The sequence below is a fragment of the Heloderma suspectum genome, chromosome 16 (assembly GCF_057233095.1).
Source record: "Heloderma suspectum isolate Gila_16-S chromosome 16, 16-S_ref, whole genome shotgun sequence".
Taxonomy (NCBI): Eukaryota; Metazoa; Chordata; class Lepidosauria; order Squamata; family Helodermatidae; genus Heloderma; species Heloderma suspectum.
In genome coordinates, this window is record NC_139473.1 from 4881811 (window position 1) to 4903319 (window position 21509).

A 21509-nucleotide genomic window follows, 5' to 3' on the forward strand; every position below is an offset into this window, starting at 1 on the left:
GCATGGGGGGCGGGGCGGGCGTTTGGAAAAAGAAAAAGAAAAAAAAGACCGTTAGGGAAGGAGGCGAGGTAACGGCGGCGAGGAGCGAGACGCGGGGGCGCGCCTGGCCCAAGCCCGCCCACTCGCGCTCGGCGTCGCGCAGGCGCCCCGCTGGGGCTTTCGCCCGCTCGCCGATGGGGCGCGGGGCGCGCGCGCGCGAGCTCCGAGCGGGGCGCGCGCGCGCGGGAGGGCGGCTGGGCGGCGCTGAGGCGAGGGTGGCTCGCCGCCGTCGCTCGCCTCTCCTCGCGCACCTCTTGGCCGCTGCCGGGCATGCGAAGCGATGGCCGCGGGCGGCCCCTGCAGCGTGGAGGAGAGGACCTACCGCCGCTTCCTGGAGCTTTTCCTGAGCGACTTCTGCGGGCCCTTCGGGGCCGAGCCGTCGCCCCCCTCAGGCGGCGGGGCAGAAGGCGAAGCGGGGCCAGCGGCAGCGGCGGAGGAAGAAGCGACTGCTGACGGAGGAGGAGAAGCCGAGAGGGAAGCAGGCGGCGGCGGGGGAGAGCCGCCGCCTGAGCTGGAAGGCGACGGCGGAGGCGAAGGCGAGGAGGCGGTGGACGAGGGGGATGCTGAAGCCGCCGCCGCCGCTTCGCCTCAGGAGGACGAGGAAGGGGGCGGAGGGGACGGGGGGAGCCACGCCGGGGGAGCCCAGCCCGGGGAGCCCCCGCCGCCTCAGGCGGCCCCGGCGCCTGGCGGAGAGCCGGCCGGCCCGCCGCCGCCGCCGCCGCCGCCGCCGCTGCCCTCGCTGCCCCGGCCGCTCTCGGAGCACATCACCGAGGAGGAGGTGGAGGGCGAGTGCCTGGACCTCTGCCTCCAGCAGCTCTACAAGTAGTGAGTGGCGCCCCGCGCGCGGGGGGAAGAAGAGCGGGACGGGAGCGGCGGGGGGGACGCGGGAGGCGAGAACGGGGCAGCGGGAGAGGGGGAGCGAAGGGAACGAGGAAAAGGATGGGAGGCAACGAGAAGGGGGGAGTAGAATGAGGCAGGGGGAGAGAGAGAGTGAGAAAAAGAATGAGAAAGAGTAGAGAGAGAGACAAAGAGAATGAGAGAGTAGAATGAGGCAGGGGGAGAGAGAGAATAGAATGAGAAAAAGAATGAGAGGCAAAGAGAATGAGAGAATAGAATGAGAGGCAAAGAGAATGAGAGAATAGAATGAGAAAAAGAATGAGAGGCAAAGAGAATGAGAGAATAGAATGAGACGGGGAGAGAGAGAAGAGAATGAAAAAGAATAGAAAGAGAGACAAAGAGAATGAGAGAATAGAATGAGGCAGGGGGAGAGGAGAGTGAGAAAAAGAATGAGAAAGAGTAGAAAGAGAGGCAAAGAGAATGGGAGAATAGAATGAGGCAGGGGGAGAGGAGAGTGAGAAAAAGAATGAGAAAGAATAGAATGAGAGAGACCGAGAGAACAGAATGCAAAAGAAAGACAGAGAATGAGAGAATAAAATGAGAGACAGAGAGAAACGAATGAGAAACAACAGAGAATTAGAACAGAATGAAAGAAAATGAGAAAGAACAGAATGTAAGAGTGAAGGAAAAAACACAAGGAAAAAAAGAAAAGGAGGGCTTGGTGGGCGGCGGGAGGAGCTCAGTGCTGGGGGGGGGTCATTCTGCTCGGTAATATTTTATTTTATTACATTTATATCCCGACTTTTCCCCACTTGCAAGGAACCCAAGGTGGCTTACATGGTCCACCCTCTCCATTTTATCCTCACAACCACCCTGTGAGGGAGGTTAGGCTGAGTGTCAGTGACTGGCCCAAAGTCACCCAGTGAGCTTCATGGCCAAGTGGGGACTAGAACCCAGTCCAACACTTTAACCACTACACTGCACTTGTTCTAAATTAATTAATTACTTACTGTTAATTATAATTATTATTCTCCTCAGCTCATCCCACACTTACTATCATTTTAGCATGGGACCTCTTACAAAAACCACATGAGATAATCAATATATTTGTTTAGTCGGCTTCTGCAAAGGAGAGAGAGGGGGAGAGAGAGAGAGAGGCACCCAGCATAATAAAATAGCAAAAATTATTTGTATTGCTCTTCTCCATACTTCAGCATCATCTGTTACTCCCCATACTTCAGCTTCATTTATTATGTGTTTCAGTTAAACAAAAAATACATAGCCATTGTAAGATAATACGAGATTTGAATGCTAATGCAACACATAATAAAAGGACAATTTAAAAAAAAACTTGTTTAAATTATTATTATTATTATTATTAAGACCAGAGCATCTTTCTGATGCATACCCATCCACCCCCAAGATCAGCCCTGGAATTAGATGAGTGAATCATAAAATTTCTAACTCATCCCTGGAGTATATGAATTGTCCATGAGTGGAAGAGTGCCCCTGAGTGTGTAGTGTGAGCCCCAGGATCATCTTCTTGGAAGGTGCATCAAACCCATTCTTACCTCAGCACTGGAATATGTGGTGGATCACAAGGAAAAATGCTCCTGAACATGTACGGAGAACCCTAGGATCTTTGGGCAGGGCTGGGGAAGAGAAACTATCCCTTCCTGGCTTCTGGCTGGAAAATGCAGATACTGGCTCTTCTGCTGCCCTCCTGTTTGTCTCTGGGATGAGTGAACAAAACTTTGCTTTCATAGAGGGTAACTTTGAGCCCTGGCAAAAATTCATCTTAGAATTTAGGGACCTTCTTCTGGGGGTCCTGCTGAAGCTTAATTTGAGCCAGAATTTATTCCCATACTTCGTTTCTGAAAACAGTCCTAGTGCAGCTCTGGCATACGCCTGATGGATAATAAGGAGAGGGTGCCTCTATTTTCTCTCCCTCCCCATCTAGCTGTCTCAAGGATTAAGGACCAAGGCTTCTGCATGGGTGACTTCCAGGTCAGTTTCAGTCCTGGGGCACCATTTGTCTTTGCAAGCCAGAGCTCATGGCTCCTGATGGACTCAGTCCTGGAATCCTTTTTTTTAAACTACACCCCCCACCCCTCAGCTCTAGAACGTGTGCAGGGTGTATCAGTCCCCACCGGAATCTTGTGTTTGAAGGACAGTGCCCTCCTCAGCTCTGTAATATGTGAATTGATAAAGTGTCCCCAAGCATGTGTAGAGCTCTGTCTCCACCTTTCCCATATACGAAGCTTTAATATTAGAGGGAGACTTCCAAACCGGCTTGAGCCCTGACTCCCTTATTTCAGAAATTGGGGTGTACCACAGGGAACCTACAGGGTTTAATTTGAGCTGGGTTTCAGCCCCACAGCAGTGATCTTTTGAAAGTTACCAGCTCAGTTCAGGAACATGCAAATTGATATCCAAAGAGATGAGTGCCCCCGTGTGCATATGTTGAGTGTGTAATCTCCCCCCCCCATGATACATTTGCAGTCTGAGCTTGTCTGAAAGCACATCACACTCATTTGTGTGTGTGTGGGCTGTGGTTGCTCTGTGATGCCCCTTTCCTGCTGTTTTATTTCAAGCATATTCTATTTTTGTCTATTTTTATTTCGTTGTGTTAAGGCAGACAATGGAATCCCTAGTAACTGGTTGCTTGGAGGAAAATCATGGAAAAAAATAAAAATAAATTGTAGTGGCTAGGGAAGGGCATTCTGGCTAGCTCCAAGATGTCTTTACTATTGTACCTGTTCTGTAGCTGAGCACTGGCCATGTAAAGAAGCTTCTGAGTTGAGCTTGCGGGTTCTGAGCTTGGTGACAGAGCATGTGCTTTGCATGCAAAGGATTCCAGATTCAGTCCCTGCCATCTTCAGTCAGGCTGGGAAAGAACTGCAGAAGGTTGTATGTTTAAGTTACATGTCATTCCCAATTTGAATTCCATCCAAGACTCTGTTAGCCTTGCAGAGGATACAAAGCGATTAAACAGTGGGATTGCTAGAATGTGGAAGAATGTATGTGATACACAAAGATTTCACAGAAGGTGGAAATAAATACTGGCAAAGGTTATGCAGTGGTAGGGTGCCTTATATGGATGCAGATGGTGATTTGATGAGTCACCTTGAGAGGAGAACTTAGAATGGACTTGGGTACCACAGTGCCATGGCTGCCTCCTTCCTCTCCTTTAGCTCTCCTGCTGCTTTCCTTCCTAAAGGATGGTTGGATAGATAGATAAAGGTGAAACATTGATTTTGGTCTATGCAGCACACTGGGAGAGGGAAAGATGCCTGGCTCATACCTCCCCTGCTAGAATAGGAATGAGTATTCCAAAGCTATATGTTGGTAGGTAATGGAAAAGGGGGTGAGGGAAAGGAGCAATATATTTACAAGCTGGCAGAAATCCCCAGGAGGAGCTGTTCCAAGTTCTAGGGATGTTTATGTATTGCCAATTGCAGTAGCTAGGAATGCCACATGTACTGGGCTGTACAAGAATGGTTTCCAGGTCCGTGCTCTTTGAAAGGTTTGGAGCGCAAAGCAGGAGACAGAGGGGATCTATTCCCAGTGTGAAAAGCCTGTGGACTAAAACCTTAAGATCAGTTACCCGTGCTTTGTGCCTTGTTTCCACTTTAGCTTTGAAGGCTGGAAGTAAGAACGGTTGTTAGCACTCTTTTCTTCTAAAGAAACCTTTTAAGACTAATATTGCTGGAGGAGAGAAATGAACCTGTGAAAATATGCACAGCATGAAGGGGAGCTTTTTGTTATGAGCTGGTAATTGTAATAAAAGGTGTTACTCCACTACCAGAGAGAGAGGGAGAGAGAGAGAGATGGAGAGGATGCTTTACAATTACACAACCCATTTGTATTCACTTCTTTGTGATCTCTGCATTGATGGGGCAAGAGAACTAGAACCTAAAAATAAAATGTTTTCATTCTTGTATGTACACACTCTTATCCCTAACCCAAAATGTTTTGCAAAAATAGAGAAACTTTTTTTCTTAACATGGCAGTAATTTGTGATATGAGACAGCAAAATCAAAAGGGCTTTTTTGTTTCAAAGGTTACTGAATTTGCATGGGAATAGGTACCTCCCTTCTTTTGTGGGAACTAAGTACCTTAAACACTGTTGAATTAATCTGGAAAACTTTACCTGAAAAGATATATAATCACCAGTAGCTGGCGTTTGGGAAAAACTGGGTGAATGCAAAACATTGCGCAGAGAACCATCTTATCTTATATCTGTCTTTATTTTAATGCAGCTTGGTGCCCTCCAAATGTTTTGGACTACAGCTCCGTAGATTCCTGATCATTGACCATGCAATAATATCCTTGAGTGGATAAGAGCTGAAGTCCAAAACATCTGGAGGGCAACAGTTTAGAGAAGCCTGCTTTAATGCATTCAGTTGTGTTTCAGAATAAGTTCAGAGAATAAGGCAGTTCAGAGCCTCCACCTGGGCAGCCAACTTGTAAAAGCAAAATAAAGTTTTACTGCTAAACTGTTTTACCAATGTGCTGTCACTGCAGTTCCCTGGAGAGGTGTTGCTCATTTCCATTAATCCTGCTGTTCTTTCAAACCCTGATTCTGTAATCATTTCCAGAGAGGTAGCCTGTTAGTCTGTTGCAGCAAAAACAACAAAGAGTCTTTGTGGCACCTTAAAGACTAATACATTTATTTTGGCATAAACATTTGTGGACACTGTTCATTGCATTGTTTAAGTTACCACAAGACTCTTTTTCTTTTTACATTTATGCCATCCTAGCTTTATAAGTGGGTATAGTTCCAGATGAGTGTACACAGTACATAAAGCAATTTGGAATGTTTCTCCTCTCTTGCCAAATCTTTTAACATCAACTGGAGAGCAATGCAATGTCTTTGAGATATTGAAGATAGCATGCTATTAACTGAAGTTCAACTATATGCATTTTAGGCTGAAGTCATATGTGCATTTTAAGGTATTGAATTATCATTTAAGGAGCTTCCCCTCCTTCGGTTAGTGCATTTTCCCACCAAGTTATGCTTTTCCTGGTCTAAATATTCCACACCCCTCTTCAACTAGGGCAGGAGAAGATGCTCCCCTGATACTGGCCCAAAGTTCTCTGCAGCTAGACTGAGATGCATTCCCATTATATGTAGCACCCTCCCCCACCCCCTTTCTGCGTTAACCTCCCCATCTGTCCCTAGTAGGCAAAGCAGTTGCCTGTTGTATAAGGCAAGCACTCTTGTCAATTTCACCTCTACAGTGCCTGTTGTATAAGGCAAGCACTCTTGTCAATTTCACCTCTACAGTGCCTTGTCTGCTTCACTTTTTAAAGGAACAATTATTACTTTATCCTCTAGTGCTGGTGTGCACAAATGTCCTTTTAAACAAACAAAAACATCTTAAAAGGACTTGGGGATTTAGAATGTAGCGGGAGGGAGAAGAATAAAGACAACTGAATAGGTTTCTAGCTGTATGATTGTATGGAAGAAAATGAGATGCCTGATTGTCTTTATTACACATATAATTGCTTTTGCGTGTAACAGGAAGGGAAAGCCAGAGGAATGTGGTGGTTTCTTCTATACTCCCTCTTTCTTTGCTCTGTGTGTGTGTGTGTGTGTGTTCCCTTCTTTCCTCTTACTGAACAAAAGAGTTTGACTCAGAATTGGGGCATCCTCCCACTACTGCATCTTCTCATCTTGTTCCTGTTAATAGAGACCAAGGAGACTTCCATACAGGGACTAGAAGCTAAAACACATAAAAAAAAAAGCCGTTCCCAAATGTGTACAGTTCAAGATGTGAAGGACTAAAATATGCTTTGGTTATAATATTTTTTGGTCACAGGTGATAGAATGGTGGGAAAGCTGAAATGCCATTATATATCCATATTTTAAAAATGATATTTAAAAAAATACACTTAAGACTGCATTTCTGTCCTTCACATATGCCCACTAACAGCAGGAGAGAACCTCAAAAGCAGTTTAAGTTGTGTGTGTGAAATTAGCCTTACAGCACATGTTTACTTGGAAGTAAGTCCCACTGATTTCATTTAAACATACTCTAGTAATTATGCATAGAATTGCACTGCAAATGTGTAACTGAGAGAGAGAAAATCTCTCTTAGAACAGGAGAACATAATAAATAACAAATAGGTTGCTAGTAGAATTTATAAGTTTCCCTTCTTAAACATCTTCATACCTTAATATTGTGTTTTTGCCAGGAAAACTGATATCAATATAACAGAATAGCAATTATAATAATAAAATGGTACCATGAGGTTTAAAGTGACCATTCCTTACATAACATGTTATGGAACACTTGCAAGAATAGTACAGAGAAGAAAATGCCACCAAAATCAGAAATGCATTTATCATAGGCAGGCTAGACTTCTTCAGTCAAAAATGAATATGAGACCACCACCCATAGCTCATCTCTAGAACATTCATTTAGTTACCTTCTAGACAACCACTGTCAACAAAGGCAATAGAACTTTAAGGACAGGGTTTGAGCTCAAGAAATTTCCATAATCATTATGCCATCTCACACTCTGAGAGGGTAGTAAAACTCTGTTATGTAGATCCAGGCACTGAGGATACAACCATCCTTTGAAGAAAAGAGCTTCCACATATGATATTCCTCACTTACAAAATGAATATATTGTATAGAGAGGGCACTTTCCCAGTGGGCTGACCATATCTCCCACTTGTTCTTTGACTTCTTGGCCATTGTCCAAACTTAACACATGTATGAAATGTGTCAAGAAATAAAATTAATAAGTTTTCATGTCAGTCGCATATTGAATGTTGGCTCTTGTTCTGTTCCAACCTTCTCCAACTTTTAAACTGAAAATCTGTCTGTCTGATAAAAGCAGTCACCTTGACTACTTAATAAAATAAATGTAGATGTCTTTAGTAAATGGAAAAAATATTCCTACTGTGCTCTCCACTACAAAGAAAAAAATCGAACTTATTAAAACAGTTTTTAACAGGCATTTTGCAGAGAAGCAAACATCAGTGTTATTCATTGGATGTATACGGAAGGAAACTGCCCGTGGGTACTTCAGTAATTAATATTGAAGTTGAGCAAGTTAACTAGATTGCATATTAGCTCTGCTTATATTTGTACTTGATAGCTGCCAGAAACTAATGACAGAACTGTTCAGTATTGTCAAGATCTGGCTGAATGCTGTTATGAATCAGTTCAGAATGCTGTATGCAATCAGTTTTGGATAGCTTATAAATCCCAGCCAGCAATACAAAATTGGGGTTTTCTTTCTGTTGTGGCTCTGATCATAGGGTCTGGTTGAATTTAATCAAACTTAGGCTGCAATCATATACACACTTACTTGGGAATAAGTAGCAGTGTACAGGACTGCATGAATGTTTAAGTATCACTTGGACTTGTTGGTTGGATCCAGAGGCACTCTTCTGCATGTGGAAGGTATCTTCCATTGACAGAAAGGACTCTTTTGTGAGCCACATATTGTCAGGGTGAGTAGTCTTGCCCCACAGAGATAAAAACATCTGGTGCTGTCTGGCCCTGCTTGCTACGTAGCACACTTCTGGGGTGGCGCTATGACTTCTGCAGGACCTCTAGAGTAGGGATGAGAAGCCTGTATCCCTCTAGGTGTTTTTGGATCCAACTCCCATTAACCCTGACTATTGGCTTTGCTGGCTGAGCCTGATGGGAGTTGGAGTCCAACATCATCTGGAGGGCCACAGGTTCCTTACCCCTGTTTTAGAAAGCAGTGGCTGTGTACTGCATCTGAGTACTGGGGACTGGACATTTATATCATCCCACTCAATAGCTTCATCAGTCACCACTTCCATTATAAAACAATCTTATGTTTGTTGTCAGCCACCTTGGAGGCCCATTTTCAGGCAGAAAGGTGGGATATAAATATTTTAAATAAAATAGATTTCATATGTGGGCTGCCAGTGACGAAATGTCAAGCTTCAAGTTGAAAGGCAAAGTGGTGAAGAAAAATAGGCTATCCTGGGTAGTATCCAACGTTAGTCCTACATAGAGTAGACCTATTGAAATGAATGAGACCTAAGTTAGTCAGAACTATTCATTTCAGTGGGTCTACTGTATGGAGGACTTACATTGGCTACTACCCCATGTATTAAAGACCATATCAAAAAGCAATACACTTAGAAGAATACATAATAACACATATTTCCAAATGGTACAAACAATTCAGAAAGGACTGAAGTTCCTCTAGATCAGGGGTGGGGAACATGTGGCCTTCCAGAAGTTGGAGTGCAATTCCCATCAGCCTTAGCCAGCAATGCCAATGGTGAGGGATGATAGAAGTTGCAATCCAACAGCAACTGGAGGGCCAGACACTCCCCACCCCTGCTCTTGATAAAGTCCAGATTCTGAAACCACTAAACTGAGCTTCAGGAATGGAGTCAATGATGAGAAGTCTTCACAGCTTGTGATGATATTTGGTTGACTTGGGCTTCAGTCCTATAACCATTTACCTGGAAGTACACTCCACTGAAGTCAAAGGGACTTTACTGCTAAGTAGACGTGTGTGTGTGTATATAGGAAGTTGCCTTGTACTGAGTCAGACCACTGGTCCATCTAGCTTGGTATTGTCTGGACTCTCTAGGGTTTCACAGAGGAGTCTTTTCTGCATGCCATGCGAGTGCTCTGCAACTCTGCTATAGCCCTTCCTCTTAAAAGAGAATCCACAGCTCCCATCTGCTTCCTGTGGGCCTTGAACCCACAGCCTTGGTGTTGTTAGAACCACACCATGACCAGCTGAGCTACCTGGCTGATTAAACTTAATGTTGTAAGGTGCCATTGTGACTGGGAAATGTGAAATGGTGCAAAAATCCCAATGTCTTCTATCCTGGGGCAGGGCAGGAGACGCACCTCAGGCTAGGCCTGTTGCATCCGTTTTAATAACATCTTAATCCTGTATTAAACAATAAACCCCTAAGGTATAATTAGCCTGTAGGGTGCCACAAGGTTCCATCCTCTCTGCTGTGCTTTTTAATATCTACATGAAACTGCTGGGAGAAGTCATCAGGAGGTTTGGGATGAAGTGTCATCAGTAAGCAGATGTTACTTAGCTCTACCTCTTGTGTCGATCTACACTTCCCAGGGAGGCGGTTGAACACATGAACAAGTCTCTGGAGGCTGTTTTGGGGTGGACGAGGGTAAACAAACTGAAATGTAATCCAGACAAGCCAGAGGTACTGTGGGTTGGGAAACCAGCTACTCTCCATGCGGGTTTACAACTGGTCTTAGAGGGGGATACGAAGACCAAGTGCAAAGTCTGACCCCAAAGGACCAAGTGCAAAGTCTGGGAGTCTTCCTGAACTCTGTGCTAACTGGGGAAGCCCAGGTGGCTGTAGTGTCCAGGAGTGTGTTTTACCAGCCTAAGGTGGTACACTAACTGCAGCCCTATTTGGACAGACATCACCTCAGTTATCCATGCACTAGTGACAACTAGGTTGGACTACTGTAATGCCCTGTATGTAGGACTGCCTTTAAACATGGTCCAGAAACTTGAACTGGTGCAGAATGAGGCCACCTGAGTCTTAGTGGGGGCAAAACGATTTGATCATATAATGCCTATACTGTGCCAGCTGCACCAGTTAACAGTGTGTTTCTGAGCCCAATTTAAAGTGCTGGTTTTGATCTTTGAAGCCGTAAACAATTTAGGACCTTCACCCATATCGGCTTGCCCACACTTTAAGATCAGCAAGTGAGGCCCTCCTCATTTGCCCACCTGTGAGAGCAGTTAGGTGGACAACTGTATGAGAGAGGGCCTTTTCCAGTAGCCCACACCTCTGGAATAAGTTGCCATTGGAGGGCCTAGCACGCTCCTTCATTGCAGGGTTTTAAGAGAGCCCTGAAAACATACTATTTTACTTTGGCCTTCACCTGATATGTTTGCTGTTGTTGCTGTTTTTATTGTGTTTTTATTGCTTTTTAAGGCTGTATCATTTTTATTATGTGTTGTTATTATTGTACATTGCCCTGGGACAGCTTCTCCCCTGAAAGGCAGACAAATATTTCAAATAAATAAATAAAATAAAATGATTGTTTCCTAGGCAAGTGTAATTGTTGACTCTAAAGATTTCTAAATATGGATAATGCATTTTGAGGTAGACCTTTTGCCTATCTGTGGATTGCCCAACCTTTCCCCATTTGGGTTTTCCAGTTTTAAGATTCATTTTGAAAACAAGATGCTTGGTGAGGAGGTTTCCAGTGGAATTCCTGATTGTTTTGCACATATTATAGTTTAAGAACAGCTAGAGACTTCACATGAAAAACTGGTTTTAAAATTCTGACAAGTGGATGTATAGGTGGGTTGCTGATGCATAGGAGGTTCCCTCAGTCGGCTGCAATATTTGACCTCATTTGGAGAAGATCAGGTAGAGAAGTAGTTGCAGATTTAAATATAGCTTCCCACCAGAAGCTTAATGTGTGGCTTTAACTAAGCATTGGAAGTCTAAAGAGACTGAAATACCTGATATGTGGTATGCTGTATCATATGAATGGAGCCTTCTGCTCTTTGTTTAACTGAAAACTGAACTGTTCTCCAAGAGCTGCTTATTTGGGATAGAATCATAGAATAGTAGGGTTGGAAGGGGCCTACAAGGCCATCGAGGCCAACCCCCTGCTCAGTGCAGGAATCCACATCAGAGCATCCCCGACAGATGCTCGAGGCTCTGTCCAGCCTCATCCTGAATGTCTCCAGTGTGGGAGAGCCCTCCCTGGGTAATTGGTTCCATTGTCCATAGGAGGCAAGTCTTCTTATGGATCAGTAACTAGCTAAATAAAAAGCTGAGGATAGGAATAAATGGGTGGTTTTCACAGTGGAGGGCAGTAATGGAGGGGGAAGAAGAGTTGTAAAGCAGTTGATTACAAAGTTTGCTTAACATATAACTTTGTGACAACATCTCCTTGCAATATACATACTGCTTTAAAAAAAAATCCCTCAACATGCCAGTGCTTAATACTGCTATGTGCTTCTGTTGCTGAAGGGATGTAGAAAATGTAGTGTTGTTTAAAGGACCAAGAGCCTAGCAGTTAAAGCTATATGTTCTTTATTATTATCAAGGAACTTGGGTTTCTTGTTTCTTAAGAGGACTAAGACTAATGCAATAGTTGGTTAACATTACCTGAATGGTGGGCCTCCATAATGACAGTGTACCCCCAAAATGTCATAGGAGCAAATATTTAGTTATTGTGACCTAAGTTAAGGTCTTGCACTCTCAAGATCAACCACTCCTGCTCAGTTTTCTCCTTCAAGTTTATCTCCCTCCTCTCAAAAGAGAACTTTCCCCCCTCTACATCCGATTCAGGTTTGGGGTGTTTGGTTTTGACTGCCTCCATCTTGAATTGTTCTCTTCTGGGATGTGATAAATTCTCTGGCATTCTTCCCCACACACACACGTGCGCACCCCACCCAAATCTTCTAGTAGTTAACAATGGCACAAATTTCCTTTTCTCCCTAGCTCTTGGATTCACCTGATACTGAAGCAATTCCTGATTTTTGTGAGACTGATAGAACTCCATGTGTGAAGTGGACAGTCTTACTAATTTCTGACTAATTAGTGGTGTGTGTTCATCAGCCCAGGAATGCTTTATAGTTCTCTGCTTACTGTGGTTTTAGTGCTGGAGAATTTCCTGGTTGTTGTCGTCATTGTTTTTAATATGGACTTTCTACTTCCCCAAGACCTCTGCGATAGACCTCAAACCATGCTGTGGGCCCCATAAAATCTTGATATCATCCTTTTCTGTTAGTTTGCAAGGCAACAGCCCCAAGATTAAAGTGACTTGCTCACTAGTTGACTGACTAGCTTTATTCTCAGTTTAGGGAAACTCATCAGTATGCGTACCTTTGCTGTGAGCCTCCATCCTAGAGAGTTTGTTCCTACAGGAAAAATGATGCACCCCATGTTAATTTTCCTGTTTACAGTCAACATCCATTAGTACAATCCACTGGGAAAAGTTTTTTATGCCTACAGCACTCCCCAGGTAGTCAGCTGAGATTCTGAATGCTTTCTGGATGAGGCTCCTCAACAGATGGATAAACCAGAAGGCAAAAAAATAATTAAAAAATAATCCAGTGGGTTACTGAAGCACATGATTTAGGACTGTTCATTCAGGTTCAGTAGAAAACCTATAGGCCTCAGTAAAAGAAAACAGTCCTGAAATTTGGAGAAAAGCAACAGCTTTGGCAGATTACCCTCTGGCACAGATAGTGAGCAAAATGTCCCAAATGCTTTGCCAGCAATAGAAGCAAACAAAAAACCTTTCACTGATGTAAACAGGAGCAGTGCTAGCTCAGAAACAATCCATTGTCCAAGAGGTGTTAAATCAGCTAGTGCCTGAATAGCGTGCTTCTTTTTTCTTTAGAAGACTGCTGTTTCAAAATGAGGTTGCAGATTTGCATGGAGGAAATTAAATCAGTTGAATGGAAAGAAAGGAGATGGGATATAATTGAAGGGGGAGCATCTAAGGATGGTCGCACTCTGGGCTTGCTGGAGAGCCAAGGGGAAAGGGCTGTAGAGGAAACAAGATGGGGGAGAAAGATAAAAGACTAGAGTAACAAGAGATAAGCCAGTTTGGAACTGGAGACAGGAGGAAAGGGGAATATGGGAAGGAGGGAAATTCCCACCCTGTGTGTGTGGCATTTTGGGAGAAACAACTTCAGAAAAATCTTGCCTCAACAATACATCACAGATATAGTGAGACATTTATATATACCTGTGTATATGGTAAGACATTTATTTAGAAAATGGATACTGGCATCTGCTTCATGTAGAAAATGGCTTTTTGAAAGAACTGGAGGAAAATAGTATAAGCCCCAAAGGAATACAGATTGATTTATCAAACCATGAATAATGATCCACCAGTAAACAAAGTGTGTTGGCAATAATGAATGTTTCAGTTAAAGGTTGAAAATTTGATAAAGAAGCCAAAAAATCCTGTAATTTTTATAGGTAGGTTTTCAGATGTTGAAGGGTGTACAGTGAGAGGCTGAAAGGTGTAAGTGAAAGCTGTAGGGCTTTAGCGTAAGACCCATATGGGCAAGATGTAAAGAAAAGCAGTATAAAATATAGTTATTTGTATTATGTGTATATTGTGTGTGTGTGTGCGTACGTGTGTGTGTAAAGAAAATAGGTACATTCTTGAGACCATAATAAGTTGGAAGCAAAGCCTCAACCCAGGACTTTCAAACATGTAAGGTTTAGTGGGAATCTTCTACACTCAGAGTAGCTGCAGTTTGTTCAATGTGCTTGAATAGATTGCTTCGGTGTGGTCTGTTGTGGCTGTGTAACCAGCTGTTCATCTGCCTCCATCTGAATGGGTGTTGTTGTGTGTGTGTTTTGTCAAAAGAAGAAACCATCCGAGAACAGAAATGGGAGTGAGAGAAAAACAGCACAGAAGCACTTTTAGATGAGTAGTTATTGTATATAAGGATTGTTATTAGTGGGAGAGAAAGTAAGATCTCTTACGAATGGAACATGTTCCCAGAAAAGTTAGGGAGTGTTCTCATAGCCTTCACAGATGATAGAGTACCCATTTCATCTGTCCTCGTTGTGCACTTCAAGCTATCCACTTTGCAACTTGGTTGTGGAAAAAACCCTTTGAAGCCCTAGTAGTAACAGCATCTTTTCTGCAGCAAATTACATTATCCAGACTGGGGATATTTCCTTTAACTTGATACGAGCAATGCCAAAAGCACCAATTAACACTCTGAGGAGAAACTGGGAGTGAGAAAATGGAGCTGACAAAGATCTTTACTGCCTGAAATAGATTAGCCAAAGAATGTTTTGCTATGGCCAGACCAATGTTACAGCTAGAATGTTATTAACAAATCTGATTAGGTTATATTGAAAGTGTGTGCTGCTAAGGTTAATGAAAATCAACATAGTTATTCTTTCACAGTTTTCATGTTTGGAAAATGCGTGCTCTGTTGGCTTTTGTGGTGGAACTTGGGATGTTCCATAGTTTGCCATACTGTGTGTTGTTGTTGCCTTTTTCTTTTTTGAAAACTTAGAGTCCAGTAGATGATGGTTGTAAGGACCCTTGCTGAACAATATTTTTGTACTTCTTCCACAGAGTTGTCCTATTCATTTGCTAGAGCTTCTGGGAAGGATTAATACATTCTCAGTTTATCTAGTGCTAGGAAGCTAAGATTCACTGACACTGCCATTCATACAATTTATAGTAAGGGGCAGGTATAAGAGTCTGGATCACTAGATGCTGCTCATACTTTAAAGAAAATATCATACATTTATTTATGCAGAGGCGATTAAAAAAAAAAGCCATTCCTGCTTGTACACTTTTTAAATGCATAAATTATAGCACCACACTGAACCTTTTATTGATGTGAATAGTATCAATTAAAAATTAGGAGATTTTTTGTAATATTTTTGTTTGCTTTTCAAATAATTATTTCCCATGGCAACTGTGAGACTAAATTGTCTCACATACGCCTTGAGTATACTGCCCTGAGGGTAAGATGCAAATATGATCAATACTCCCCCTACTGGCCCATTCTGCTCCATGTACACTACTGCTTGCTAGTCTGTTGTCCATCTAGAAACTTACCCCCAGTGTCCTTGTCCATCACGTCATTTAAAGTGCATATCATGAAGAGCTGTATGCATTCTCTGTTGCCAGTGGTTCTCTAAGATCTTAGGCAGAGGCCTTTCCAAACATTGCTCTCTAAGATAATTTTAATTATCTTATCTCGCATGCTGTAGGCTGCATGCATCTATAATTTTCTACATGAAAAGCATGTGCTCTACCACTCAAGCTACGTCCTCTCCTATAGCTGATTCTGTTGTTCTTACTAATCCTGTATGAACATTACACCTGGCTGCAGCTGAGGGAGTGGTGAGACGGCATGCTCACTACATCAGCTCTGCTGGGACCAACTGCCACTTGGCTAATCATCTTCTGGAACTGCCTCCTGAGTGGCCATTCTGCCCGGTCATTTTATAACTGGAAAGTTTTGGTACTTGAACTTGTTTTTCCCCCCTCTTTCCTCCCCATATGTTTCTGTCTTTTGTACTGCATGTTTTTAGGTTTTAAATAAATTTGAGGGCAGGGCTTATGTCACTTTTAATATTTGTAAAGTGCTTAGAACATTTTAGGTGTTTTATAAATCACAGATAAATCACAGCCCTTCCTAACAGCTGGAATATTATGTTTGAAAATGGGCTTCAGGTGGCTGGATATTCTGTAGAACCTTACCCTAGAGTTAAATAAAAAGCTTCAAAAAGCTTCAGATTCCTACCGAACATTTTATCTCCCTTAGAAAACTGAAATGAATTTCCTTTGAGAGAATGCCAGGTGCTATTTTTCCATGCGGAGGACACACAGGTTTGCATGACTTTGTGGAATTCTTCTTGAGTTCACAGTTGAGCATGGGGAGAATAATTGTTCTCTGGCAGAGTGATGTCTGCCTTCAGAACTGTTGCCAGAGACAGATGGTCATGTCTGATGATACACAGGCAAAAATTCCACAGTGGGAAGGAGGACAGTGTCTCTGAAGGAGAGATATAGAATCCATCTTAAGCATACTACCCAGGAGTCCACAAATCTTGGCTGGACTTGTTAGCCAAACCTCATTATAGTAATCTGTGAGGTGAAGGTCTCTTGTTTCTGCTTCACAGATGCAAAATAAGGCATCTGTTTTGAGTCTGCTCCTTGATGAAGGTGACTCTACAAGGGAGGAGTGCTGAAGGGATGTGTATGTTGCTACAACCCCTCCCCTCCAATCCATTACATTTTTACTGTATCCCAGCATAAGAAGCAGCCTGGTGTGATCCCTGTTGTGTGATCCCTGTGTTGCTAGTGGCTTAAATTTTTGTTTTGTTTTTTTGTTACTCCTGTAACAGTATATTTGAGGCTTTTCCAACTGATTGCCAGAGCTAAATTTCTGGCTATCAAATATGGCAACCATATTTGTGGATCCCCAGTTCTACCTGGAATATATAGTCAACTGGAACATACAGTCGCATCCTGTTGCATACAGCAACTATGTTCTACTGACTATGCTCAGAATTTGAATTTTACAAAAGATTAATATAGCTCCGATACAAGGGTGACATACAAACTAGTGAAGCATTCCATATTATTTTTATGAAAATTGGAAGAATACAGAGAAGATTAGCATGGCCCCTGCTCTGACAGTTCCTTAACCCTGTCATCTTTTCAGCACCAGGTGAAGACATACTTATTTTCCCAGGTATTTGGATATTAGTAGTTATGGCCCAGTTGTGGGCTGCTTTTATGATGATCATTCTAGGCCATGAGTGGGGAGAAGATTTATGTATTGTGGATGAACACTTTTTTGTAGTGTACTTTTTTAAGATTATATTTTTATTATGTTTATTTCTTTTGCCATGCTGATTATGGTTTATATTGATTTTGTGTGCTTTCCCAATGTTAACTATGGATTTCTGTATTTGTGTGTATAAGTCACGTTGAGATTGCTTTTTGTCATGAGAAGTGATATATAAATTTAATAAATGAAAATAGCATGGAAATTCAGACTAAACTTACTTGACCCACACTTTTTCTAATTATGCATGATTGCAATGCATTCTTCAGAAACTCTCTGCAGTCTTTCCTAAGAGTATAACACTAGGGCTTTTCCCCTTAACCAGAATATAGTATGAAAGAACAGATTATGACATTTAAAGATTTGCTCTGTTCTTTATCCATGCTATTTAGCTGGGCATACATCCTTTGCAAGCGTTAGACCATGATGCTGCAGAGAACAGTAGATTGGAAAATAATGGTCCGGGGAGAAAGAGGGGGCAACTGTTAGGATCATTTCCATCAAAGATACTGCTCTTGTGCCTTTAATACAGGGGTGGGCAACCTGCAGCCATAGGGCTCTATGCAATCCTTAGCCTAATTTCATGCAGCCTTGAGCCTAATTTCAGAAGCCATCTGCATGACAGCCCACTGGATGAGAAGGAAGAGGGGCTGGCAGAAGGAGAAAAAAAAGAGTGTGATAGAGAGAAAAGGGGTAACCCCACCCACTTTTGTCTTTGGCTCTGATTACCCATTAGGGAATGCTGCCCTTGAGGAAAAAAAAGTTGCCCGTTCCTGCTTTAATATGTCCATAGGAAGATAATTTATCCTGTTTTTCTTAAGGTGATAAGAACATGAGAGGAGCCCTCCTGGATCAGATCAGATGTCCAATCAGATGCTTATGGGGAGTCCATAAATATGGCTATAGTTGTCCATGTGTAAGTGGCCTGTTCTTCACACCGTCATGTACCTGAGTAGACAATTGCATGGAGATAATAATTAGGAGGGGCTGAAGCTCAGTGGTAGAGCCCCTGCTTTGTATGTAGAAAGTCCCAGTTCAATCCTCGTCATCTCCCAGTAGGGTTGGAAAAACTGCTGCTGCCTGTCAGTTCCGGGCCAACAGTACTGGACTAGATGGACTAGTGGTCTGAGTCAGTATAAGGCAGCTCCCTGTGTTTCCAGTAAGGGTTTGCATGACCTAACCCTGCATTACTAGCCCTCTTGGCTCTAGAGGTAAAATCTGAAAATATAATGACAAAAACATTAAAGAAGCAGACAAGTTAGAAGAGAGCCAAGATGAGTCCCTCTGCATCAACATCTCCGCCAACTGTCGTTGGCACCTGCTAGCTACAGGAAAATAGCGCATCCCTGGTTTACAACACACAGTCTGTTAGCAAGGGGGCAGCTCTTGTTGAGACATAATTAAAAGTCCACATTTTAATTTGTCAGTAACTAATTGATTTGATTCATTGCACTGGTTAATCACTGAAGGCTTTTAGCTTTAACGTGTAGACTTTCCCGTGACTGGTGAAATGTAAAGATTATTAAGGTGTAGCTGGAGGGACATTCCTAATTCAGGCCTTTGAATTGAATATTCTTCTAGCACCAGCTTTCCTTTCAGTGTATGCTGCAATTTAGGAATATATACCTACTTGCAGGCAAGTTGCAGCTTTTAATTAAAAAAATATCTAGTGAGTGTCGTGTAATGGTTATATTGGCCAGATTCAGATATTCTATCTCTGCCTATTATGAAAAGATATGAACAAACCTTTTTCCTGTGCACACAGACTGTTTACTCTTCCCTTTGTATGGACTGCAATTAATCTAGAAAGTATCTAACTAATCATAGTTTACTGTTTTGTCCGACTGTGGGAAACTATGGTTACCACTTACCAGGTTTGGAACAAGCTAGGATCCTAAACCATAGTTTGAAGTTGATTTAAGATCCTGACTTGCTCCAAAGCTCTGCTTACCATGGTTCCCTATTCTGGATGAAACTAGTCAATTAGAGACTTCCACATTGCATTCTGGTCCGCTGTAAAGGGAGAAGCAACGGCCTGTTCAATTCTTGACTTAATAAGCCAAAATATGACTGTCTGAGCTGGGCTAGTGTCAAAATTAGGACCAGTAGACCAGGCCTCACTTAGCCATGGTGTTCTGTGTGTGACCTATAGTCACTGTCTTCTAGCCTGACCAACACCACAGGGTTGTTGTAAGGATAAAATAGATGGGAGGGAGAGAACCATGTGTGCTATCTTGAAGTACATGAAGTGGGATAAAAATGTAACAAAACAGTTAAACGGAATTCCCTTGGTACAAAGCCATTAGACAATTTTTGTGTGTGATGGTGATAAATATTCTAGGTTTTATATTTTTATAACAGCACCCTTCTTTATCTTTTCCTTTTGTATGTAGATTAATGTTTCTCAAATCTTGTTATATTGAGACTCTAGGTCAAGAAGGTTGAACCCTCCTAAATGTTCATACCTGCATGATTCCTGCAACTGAGAAGCCACAATTGCTGTGAGAACAGTTGCAAGTGTCTGTTGCACAGTGTGGGTGGAAATTTGTGACCCATGGTACCCCCTCTTCACTTCATTCCACTGATTGAGAAGGAACGAAATGGCACTCTTTATTACTTTTTAAGGTTGCCCACAAATCATGCCTGCCTTAATTATCTGCAGCTGAATGCTCTCTCGGAACAATAAAGTGAGAGCTGATGCACAAGGAGTAATCTAGACCTACTGCTACATGCCCTGGTTGCTAGAGGAAGGGAGCCTACTTGTTCCTATTGTGGAGTATTTGAATACATTAATTCCCTCATGTAGAGGATAATATGTAATTAATCCTGTGTTTCCCTGATGTCTCCCTAAGTGTCAGTAAAACAAACTCAAGACAACATTCATGTTTTGCCTAGAGCTGGGACAACTGAGGTGTGTGTTTTTTTAAAGGATCTCATGAACCTCTTATATACTTTGATTCCTCAGAGAGAGAGAGCTGAAGATTATGTGTGGCACTGGATATGATTTTGGGGTAGATTCTCACAATGAGGAGCCAGTAGTAGCCACTGAAAAGGTTACAGCATGGTGCCTATACTCACACGGGAGGTGGCTGTCATTTGTCATAGTTAAGCCCAGCTACTCAGGAATCCAGGGGAAAAGATGGTTAACACAGTACTTATACTGCTTTAGTCTCAAGCTTCATTTCATAGTGCATTAGAGTATTCATTCCATAGAGTATTCCATACTGATAGAAAAACAGACCTGTGGCTTCTGCCTTTTAAGGTAGTGAGAGGGCTTAATAGGTTTAAATAGCCACTGCGCTGCATAGGAATGCATGTTAGACACTGATTACAAAAGACTAGTGCATGCTACTGTCTACACACTTTCCAAGCCTGGAATTCTTGATCATGTGCCCATTCTTGTGGGCTCTCTGTTGTCAGGGTGCAGTTGTTTAATGCCAGGAGTTCGGAGGGCAAAATGTGCTGTTTGGTCCATAGTCCTACTCTCCTCATACTATGGATGTATATAGCTGTTTTGGCAGTTCTTTAAAAATCTTTGTGCAAGTTACCTTCAATATTGTATTGAGGAGATGTAAGAGCTGCGTGTGAACCAAAATTACTATACTCTCAGTGTTTGTTTTGTCCTACATAGATGATATGCTTTAGTGCTTTTTAGGCTCTTGTTCTTTGCTGGTTCAAAATTGTGTTATCTTCCTCATACATTGGTCACACCAGGAAGATCAAGATATCTGCTTAATAACTGGAGATATGCATAAGCTTTCAGGCACCTGCATGCAGCTGCTTCATTTCTCCCTTCACACAAGTGGTGAAACTAGTCAGGAACCATAATTCACCACAGCTTCCCATTACATCTGAACCAGGAAACGATGACTGATGGATAAGAGTATGAAGCCAGAAGCCAGAATATGAAGCCACGGTTTAAAGATGGCTTCTGTATCTTGGCTAGCTTGGAAGCCATTAACCATAATTCCCAGTTAGGATGTAACAAGAAGCTGTAATTAACTGAGGTTCCAGCCTTGCTTACTTGCTCACATGAAGGGAGGAGTGCTGCAGTTGCATGAGGGTGGCTCAAGCTTGTGCTTATTGTGACTTATTAAGCTGAGATCTTGACCATATGAACCAAACTATTGTTTGGCAATGGAATAAATAACAATGGTGCCATTAACCATTCTTATCATACTCTTTTAATTCTGTGAAATGCTTTTTTGGACTCAAAATGCTTTGAGTGATTGATTAAGCTGTGTGTTAGGCAGACAACTCTTCTTCAGACATGAACAGTATGGAAAAATGTTACACCAGTTATGAATATAGCAAGTAGGCATACA

The 21509-nt window shown here is 42.5% G+C and overlaps 1 protein-coding gene across 1 annotated transcript in view; it reads left to right on the forward strand.

The window, feature by feature from the left end:
* Positions 1–316: 316 nt before the first annotated feature.
* PPM1E (protein phosphatase, Mg2+/Mn2+ dependent 1E) overlaps positions 317–21509 on the forward strand; it is a 101713-nt gene continuing 80520 nt past the window's right edge. Inside the window, exons 1-2 of the mRNA XM_084823366.1 lie at positions 317–586; positions 734–864. Coding sequence (XP_084679492.1) covers positions 320–586; positions 734–864 — 398 coding nt within the window. The 5' untranslated portion in view covers positions 317–319. The remainder of the gene's footprint in view (positions 587–733; positions 865–21509) is intronic.